Source organism: Humulus lupulus, chromosome 7, assembly GCF_963169125.1.
Source record: "Humulus lupulus chromosome 7, drHumLupu1.1, whole genome shotgun sequence".
NCBI classification, from domain to species: Eukaryota; Viridiplantae; Streptophyta; class Magnoliopsida; order Rosales; family Cannabaceae; genus Humulus; species Humulus lupulus.
This window is the reverse complement of record NC_084799.1, coordinates 125,384,900-125,394,474: the sequence shown is the minus strand read 5'-3', so window position 1 is coordinate 125,394,474 and position 9,575 is coordinate 125,384,900. Positions and strand designations below refer to the sequence as shown.

Below are 9,575 nucleotides of genomic sequence, written 5' to 3'. Positions count from 1 at the left end.
TCTAGGACCGGCTATATTAATCAAACCTTATGTAATAATTAATATTTCTAAACTATAGGTTAAACTTATAAAATCTATAACTATTTCTACAAGTTTCCAACTAAATCCCGGCTTGAACCAATATCCACGAAAACTAAAATACTACATGCTACTACTATCTGGCTAAGTAAAATTCTGAGATGCTACAATTCTTTGTGGGGACGATACTCTACTTATCATATATATTACTTAATTGATTATGTGCACTTGCGTATATATATTTTCGTGATCACTCTTGTGTTGAGGCCTTGAGCTTGCTGAAGGAAAAGGTTTGGTTTAAGCTGGATTGGAGCTAAATTTTAGGCTGGTTCAAGTTAAGGAAGACCAAAGCTAAGATCCATCAAGGGTTTCTAAGGAATTTAGACCATCAATTCAGGTAAGAATTCCAGTTCTAATCTGTTGAATTTGGCTGAGTTAGTGGGGAGTTTAGAACTTGCGTAAATTTTGGGTTTTGGTTGAATTTGAGTGTCTAATAGGAGTAAGAATTGATTATGAGTTGGGTATAATGTTTAGACCAAAGGGGTGGGAATTATAGGCTTAAATTCAGGTTTGGTCATTGGTTTGGGGTGTGAATTGAGGTTAGGCTCGAGGAGAAATGTTGAGAAAATGGAGGATTTTCTGGGTTTAGGGGCTCGGGTCGCGACCCTGTTCTTCAGGTGTCGTGGCCCGCATGAGTTTTGGAGGCTGGGAGCCTCTGTTTGCCAGGCGCGCCGCAACTTGGAGGAGTGCAAGTCGCGGCCTGTGTCCTCCATCAAGGAGGATTGAGCCTCTATCCAAGGGGCGGGCCGCGGCCCTCAAGGGCAAATCGCGGCCTTAAATGAGAAATTAGAGGAAATAAGGCTTAAGGCTCGGGGAGGCTCGGGAATTCAAACCTAGGCACTCAGAATGAATTCTACTACCCAGTTTAGTATAATTCGATGTCCCAGAGACTAATATTTGTTCCCTAAGTATTTATTTGGATTAAAAATTGATGAGTACCCATTGGCACTATGACTAGGTTTATCGCCAAGGCTCGGGACTGAGGATCGTGCTCGGGATTGTTCTGTATTCTTCGCTCGAGGTTCAAGGTAAGAAAACTGCACCCATGTGGTTATGTTTGGGACTAGGGTTCCCTGTATCTAGATATATGTGTTATGTAACTATATCATTATTATGTGAAATGTGAAAGTGCGGCCTAAAGGAGCTAGGGCTGACGATTAGCGCATTGGACGTGGCTCGGCCACTGTGAGCCGAGGTCAGCTAAATAAACAATGGACTCGGCTTAAGCGAGTCAGGTTCGGCTTAGTAAACAGAGGGCTCGGCCTAAGGGTGCTGACCCTGAGCATTTGTATTACTGGTTAAAATACATTCTTGAAAACACATGTTTACTATTATTAGCTTGATGCTTATATTCTGTTGAATTTCTTAATGACTATATTAAGGTTGATTGGATGTTATTACTGTATATGTGTTTATTGTTTATGGTTTTCTTGTTGGGTCTTGGCTCACGGGTGCTACATGGTATAGGTAAAGGCAAAGGGAAACTGGACCAACCATGAATTGGAGAGCTCTGCGGGCGAAGTGTACATAGTCAACTGCTCGTCCGCCGCGGCTGAGGGAAAGTACAGGGACAGAGCCCTAGAACTTGTATTTTGCCATTAGAGTGGCTTTTGGTTGTACTATCTTTTGGAGGTTGTAAAGTATCATGTATACCCTGTTTTTGGGATCTCATGTATTAAACATCCGTTTTAATGAAAATTAACCGTTTATGATCAAAATCTTTTAACCCTAACCTCATAATTTACCTTAGGATCACTTTTTTTTTTCAAATGCCTTGATTAGCAAGTCTTGCACTATTTCAAACACACAGTGCAATGGTCTTGGTTATCCAGGGCGTTACAATTCCACTGTCAAAAGGTCAGCCCGTGACACTAGGCACATTACAAAGAAATAAAGATCAAATATCTTTCATTTTCATTCTTATTGCAATGTCCTTATCTTTCTTGAATCTTTAATTTTGTTTTGTTACCTATATTGTTCTTATTAATGCGTTTTTTAATCATTTTTTGTTGACGAGTTCTCACTGTAAACATTCTTCCTCATAAACCCAAACCAAAAATAATAATAAATAAGCACTAAAGCAAAAGAATGGATAGTGTATTCATATATATAAATGAATTTCATTTGTTTATTCTGGCTGAAAAAAGAAAAAAAAATTAAACAAACAAACTATTATAAGAAGCCTCATCACCCAAATCAGAACATAAATATTCACGTGCTCGTCATTACCTAACCTTACCTGCATATGTTCATGATAAAGTGAAATGCCCAACCATTAACAACAACTATCCCTACCCCCGCTCGTCCTTATCCTTGCTTGCCCATCCTCTCCCTCTTGTCCTCGCTAGTCACCGCCCTTATCTTAGTTTTTTTTTTCTTTTCTTGTGAGACTGTTTCCTGATTAATTCTAATAGTGTTGGGGATTTTATAAATGATTATTGATTTTCCTTACGTTTTAGGGATTTCAGAATAAGATTGATTTTATGTGTAAAAAGATTTCCTTGAACAGGTTTCAGGAAAGAAAATGAATAAATATAGCTTGGATGGGAGATTAAAATTTTGAGTAATTAGGCACACATTACACATATTTTTTGTGTGTAAAAAGTATATGCGACTAGCATTACATTATTTTTTTCAGAAAAAGTAAATAATAATGAGCTTGGCCAAGAATTTCTCACTATCAACTGTCCACTTTAATTTGTTGAAGCCAAAGATATGAAGGGTTAAATAGAAATGATTATGTGAATATCCTTTTGTAGGTCGAGAAGCACCCACAGTTTTGAAGGAAATTAATCCTTAACATTAGACAAAAACAAGGTATCTATGTGAAGCTTGGTAGCCATGCAGCAAAAGCCAAACTGCAAATTATGTAAACAATATAAGACAAAATGTCGATAGACAGCAAAGGTCAGCACTGACTCCAATATTCTTGTTTGGTTATCATGTATTTCAAATTCAGCAGAAACAACAACTGGAATTTTATTAATTAAACCATTCAAGTCCTCACAACCATACCCTTTTTTTTCTTCCTCCAAGCTTTCTCTTTCAAAAACTAACTTTTTATTAAACCTGCCTGATAAGTTTATTTCTTAATTTGTTATTATTAGGAGTAGACAAAAATAAATTGGTAGAATCATTGAGAAGATTGACCTCCAAAAATTATCATTGGTCCTTTTAATGTTGAATTAGTTTATGTTCTGTTAACTAGCCAACCACAAGTCCAAAAATTTGAACAAAAAGTTTAATCTATCCAATATTGATCCCTAATTCACTTGAAGAGTTAATCGTATTTATGTGCATCCAGAATCTACAAAGCGAGAAAGGAACTAAATAAACTTCTTGACATAAATAAACTCAAACTTTGAGATCATATATATATGTAAGACAGTACTACTTAAATACAATGATGAATGAGTAGCTTACCGGTAACTTTGTCTTGAAGTTTAATTGATAAGGGTTTTTTTATATATATATTATTAGAATGAATACACCATTCTGGCAAGAACTTTGATGATATCCTCCATAGATGGCCTGTGAAGAGGGTCATCTTCCACACAAGACTTGGCTAGAACAGATAAACATAAAGTTTCCGCAAGAGAATAATCCTCTTTAAGAAATGGATCCATGAAATTCTTCAGTTGTTCAAAGCAGCCACCTTCACTAGCTCCCCCTCCCAAGAATCTAATGGACTCTCTAAATGATGTTTCCTCATAGCACTCTCTACCTGAGATGAGCTCAAGAAGGACAATTCCAAATGCAAAAATGTCGATCTTATCTGTTGCTGAGCTATGTGGAAGGTACTCCGGTTCTCGAACACTTCGGTTGTTGCAATAATTTCCTTTCGAAGATGCTCCAAAAGGAGTGGATCCGATGTCTCCCAGCTTTGCTCTGCAATTGGATGTAACAAAAATGTTTCTGCTATGCAAATTCATATGAGCATAGGAAGGAAATGTACAGAAGTTTAAGTAATGAAGGCCAGTTGCGATATCAAAGGCGATCTGTGTTCGTTGATGCCACCTAAGAGGAGTTGTTGGATTAGATAAACAATCCCTCAAGCAGCCTTTTCCAGGGTACTCAAATACTATGTAACACCAGGAAAAATCACTTTCTCCATAACAAACACCAAGCAACTTGACAATATTGATGTGATTGATTTTCGAGTGTACATCAATAACCGGGCGAGTGTCTTCAAATCTCATCTGCTTGATAATAACTTTAACGTTATCCATAGTGCCCTTGTAGACTTGAGAACAAACCTTGTTCTCCTCACAGAAATCCGTTGTGGCTCTCTTAATCTCTTCCATGCTATAGCTGAATAAAGAAAATTTTATCCCAACAAGAAGGTCAGGTGATAAACACGTAGAGCTCCTAGCAGTACAGGACTTAGGAGAGTTTACTGCAGTTGAAGAGATTGGAGAACTTCTACTAGTGAAGGAATGGTACTTGTTGCTCTTCCTCATTTTCATCAAGGCTTTTACATACATTGCAGAAGCTATCAATAGTACAAGTACTAGAAATATCCCGATAATAGATCCGGCTATAAACACCTTCCTACGTTTTGAATTTTTTTTTGGTTTTTCTACTGTAACTGTTGGAAGAAAACTAGGAGCTGGGGATGGGGAACCTGGGATATTTAAATTTATGACAGAATCAGCTCTTAAGGGAACTAAAATAGTTGTCTGTGTAAAAATAGTTGGCGCGCCAGGTCCCAAACGATTGACTTCAGATAAATCATCAGGTGAGATACCAAATTTCTTAGTCAAATCAGATGTTTTATCACCTTCAATTAAAGGGTATGTCACTAAATACTTTATTCCCTTACCACTTGTGAAATTATCAGGACAAGCACACTTCAAAGGCAGGTGAAGCTTGGAACCAGCTTTGACATTGTTTTTTCCAAATGGGTTTTCCAAAGAAAGAGTAACCATTTTAACTAGCCCTTCAAAAACTCCACAAGCAACCTCTGTTAGTGATGTGGTTTCAGGAGCTGTATAGCTAAAATTTGCCTGAAAAAAATGACCCGAGCAAGAACAGTTTATGGGAACAAGAACATCTCTACCTGGTTTGAGCAACTCAGAAAAAGATGTAAGATTGTTCAACTGAAGCAAAGCACCAGAGTTGATACTGAACAACTTTGAGATTCTTGAAATAGCCTGGAATTGTTGGTTAGCTCTGTACACAAGAAATGTTTTGCACGAATCTTGAAATACACTACATGTATATCTGGTACCTGGATTGGTTTCATTGGAAGGGCAATCTAATGGGTCATAATATTGCTGGGCATAGATTAAATTAATTCTGATCAAAACAAGAACCCAGTAGAAATACTTCATGGCTCTTTGATCAATAACTTGGCATTCCTTTCATTTTACTACTCAGAGAAAAAACAACAATACAAACTAAGAAATGGGATATGAAAATAAGAAAACAGAATTCTCAGAAATTAAGGGTGAGAAATAATCAAACAGTTGAGAAGCACAGGCACCTATTTTTATTATTATTATTATTTCAAATGATTGCCTTAACATCTCTTAACGAGAACCCAGTGTACGTTTTAATCAGACCCCGCTTCATTTTTTAATATTATGGAGTTGAGAAAACGTCAACAGGTGAAAAAAGTATGCCCAACTATAATAATCAAAAGAACCAGTGTGTGATAATGAAACCACAAAACAACACAAGGAGCCGGCTGAGATGCTGCTAATGGCAAGTCGGAAAACAAATAAATGTATGTATATATGTATATATAAATATATATATATTGACCTTTACTTGCTTGTTCTTTTGCAATTTGGAACCAGTTTCAATTTTTTATTTAAAATAAATAACATATTTTTATCATTTTACGTAATGTCTGTCCTACGCTATCCACCTTCCAATTTGGACTTTTTTTTGTCCCTCTGTCGAGAGCTAGAAAAGAATAACAAGCTTAGAAAAACTACATTATGTTTTACAAAGGAACATGGTTTTAAGATAAATGGATTACTTTTTTTTTTCAGCAATCAAATTTATTAATTGAAAAAATTTCATAATGTCATTCAATCTATAAATCTAAATCGCTAGAAAAACGAAGAGAATTCTTCTAGCAAAACAAGTTTATCATCCACCCAAAAGAATATGTAGTATCAATCCATGAACAATTATGGTTGTACGACGACCATGAATCAAGAATACTCCTGGAAAATTAGACAACAAACTTACTATATCATCTAACAAAAACCTTAAGTTATTGACAAATGATGATCTCTTAAAGAAAGCAGTAATGCTATCAAATAATCAATCTCGACATATACAAATAAAGACAAAGAGAAACACTCCAATGCAGTGTTATTTTTAAAGCACGCATTCCACCTTTATAACGGTGAAAACAACCTACAAAACAAAACAACAAACAAACACAACATTAAAAAAATAATAAAATAATAAAAACTAAATTTTATCATTGCAATAAAATGATATACAATAAAAGAGAATTTATCTCTTGTAAATATTATACTCGAGCAAAGAGATCCACCGTTAACAGAAAAACACACAATATTGAAAACGACCAACACAATACAAACAAACAAGCAAAGTCAAAGAAACAGTGCTGAATACTATTGAATTCATACTATGTACCAAAAAAACTGTAAAAAAATTCTACGGTAAAAACTAAACCATTAGACATCTGTCATTACCAATCTTAAATCAATAACTAAATGGAAGAAGTTAAAAAATAAGTAAAAAACTTATATGTAATTATAACTTTTGTTCCGTAAATGATCCATCAGAATAATCAATAACTTAATTATAACATAATAACATCAAATAACAAATACAAACAACTAAAAATTGATCTGATCTCCCTCGTAATGTTAAACATACTTGAGAACTAGATATTAATGTAATAAAAGATGAAAAAAAAATCTGAGTGGTAAGAGGAAGTGGGAATAAATCAAAAAATAAAATGGTATGTTGACTAATTAAAAATAAATTTGAAATCCACCATGGCCGGAAAATATCATTAAAATAATAATAACAATATATATTATTAAAAATAAAATAATGAGTAAAAAATATAAATAATTAACAATTTATTTGAAAACAACTAACAATTATTCCCAAACAAAGGTGGAAGAGATATCAATTCAAATAACTTTTTTTTAAATAAATAGATAAAATAATAAAAGATGAAAAACTTGATAAGGTAATCGAAATAAAAGAACTTACCTCATTAATGAGAGTGAACAAGTGTTGAAAACACAGAAAATCTAAGAGGAAAACTTTAGAAAACTTTCACTAGAAGAATTTTGGGAAAAAAACATTTGCATTAGACTGAGGTAATATTCAATTTATGGTAAAGAGTTTAGAAGAGAAGAATACAACCGAAAGAGTTTGTTAAACAACAAATTTCTAGCAGAAAATTAATAAGAGCAGAAAGAAACAATTAACTAAAAATAGTTTATTGGTTAATATCCCCCTCAAACAAAATGGGGTAGAGACCACATGAAGTTTGGACTTAAGATACTGAAATATGTCAATAGACAAAGCCTTAGTGAGAATATCTGCAACTTGGTCCACAGAGGGCACATAACGAACAGAGAGTTGTCGAGCAACAATTTGATATCTGACAAAATGCAAGTCAATCTCGATATGCTTGCTTCGAGCATGAAAATCAGGATTTGTAGCAAGAGCAGAAGCACCTTGATTATCTACCCACAGGATTGGAGACTCAGTCAAAGTGATGTGCAATTCATGTAGAAGAGAGACAAGCCATTTTATCTCAGCTGCTGCATTAGCTAAGGCACGGAATTCACTTTCTGTACTTGATCTAGCTACAACTTGTTGTTTCTTAGCTGACCATGAAATCAAATTGCCACCTAAGAACATAGCATAACCACCTGTTGAACGTCTATAATCAGGACGGCTAGCCCAATCGGCATCATAATAGTCATGTTAATCCAACATAGCAACAGGTTTGATAAGTAGACCCTCTGAAATAGTTCCTTTCAAATACTTGAGCAACCTCTTGCATGCCTCCCAATGTGTAATGCCCCAAGATCCCTAATGTGATTTAATGATTGGATTAGTGGGCCAGGAGGGCCATAATTGATTTATTATGCCATTAACCTATTATATGCATGTTTATGTTAATTATATTATAATATGATGTTAAATGCATGCATGTGGGTCCACATTTCATCACGGGGGTATTTTGGTAATTTGGCCCGTTGAGGGCGTAATTGTATATTTGTATGCATGTCGGTGATGTATTGTTGAGGCCACATTATAATGTGGATTTGATCGAGCCATTCAGCAAGAGACGATCTTTGAGTGCAAATTAGCGGTTTAGTCATAATGGGATTAAGTTCGAGGCTCAGGGTGAGTCTCGGGGTGATTTAATGATTAGAGCATTGTCGGGAATTAAAGGGTAACGAGATATGAATTATTGGTATTTGAGAATTTCGAGAATAACGGGAATTGGAGGGTGTTAATTATGATTAACGAAATCGGTGGGAAATGACGATTTTACCCTTGGGAGCCTTTAGAAAACCTTAAATAACCTAGGGGCAAAAATTTCATTTCACCTTAAGATTTATATAAGCCATTAAAGGTTGTGGAACTTAGGCCAAAATAGAGTATCAAGTTTCTCCTCCCGTTCCTCCTTTCTTCTCTCTTTTTCTTTTGAATTTTCGAGTAGTTCTTGAAGATTCAAGCTAGGGAAGTGGATCTTGAGGGCTTAGGATTGTGTTCCACAATTGAAGAGGGTCCTAATCTGAGCTTGAGGTAAGTTTCTAGCCATTTAAACTCTAGCTTTGCCCTATTTTTTGTTTGGTTTTCAGCTTGGTTTTCTACCCAGTTCCATCAGATTCCAGTTTTGGGCATTTTTAAGGGTTTTTGGCTCTGGGTTTCAATCCTTAAGGCTCAAGATCGAATCTACTCACCGTTTGGGTACAATTCGGGTTCCCAAGAGTGAGGTCTAGGTCAAGACCCTTTCTTTGTTGATTTTCATTAATGGAGGTTAAAATTGGTTATGACTAGGTAACCGCCAAGGAATCAAAAGGTCAATCGTTCTCAAGGGTCGTTCTGTTACTATCCCCCGCTCAAACCAGAGGTAAGAAAACTGCACCCCATATGTGACATGCATGGTTGTTCTTGAGGCATGTTGAATGTTTAAATGTGGACATTAATTTCATATCGAATGCTTAGCAATTCTTGCTCACTTGTGCATGGCACTGACTAAATAGTCAGAATTAGCAATGGTGTCTGTATTAACTGTGAAGCTGTGACTCATTAGTCAAGTTTGGTAGTAGTATTGAGCACTGGTCATATGGTATTGACTCATAAGTCAAGAACGGTCTTAGCGTGTTTAACGCAAGCCAAAAATATTAGATCTAATCGACATCTGCATTAAATGACTCAAATAAGCATTAATGTCGGGCTGATCTCAAGTTCGATGAAAACTAAAAGCGCTTGTCTAGCCTAAGGCTAGTCATTTAGAGCCAGGGCCAGAGAGC

At 35.6% G+C, this 9,575-nt stretch overlaps 1 protein-coding gene across 1 annotated transcript; it reads right to left on the bottom strand.

Annotated features, from left to right (window-relative positions):
* Nucleotides 1–3,554: 3,554 nt before the first annotated feature.
* LOC133792161 (lysM domain receptor-like kinase 4) lies at nt 3,555–5,411 on the bottom strand. Its single transcript, XM_062230079.1, has one exon. The coding sequence runs from the start codon at nt 5,409–5,411 to the stop codon at nt 3,555–3,557; it is 1,857 nt and encodes a 618-aa protein (XP_062086063.1).
* Nucleotides 5,412–9,575: the final 4,164 nt, after the last annotated feature.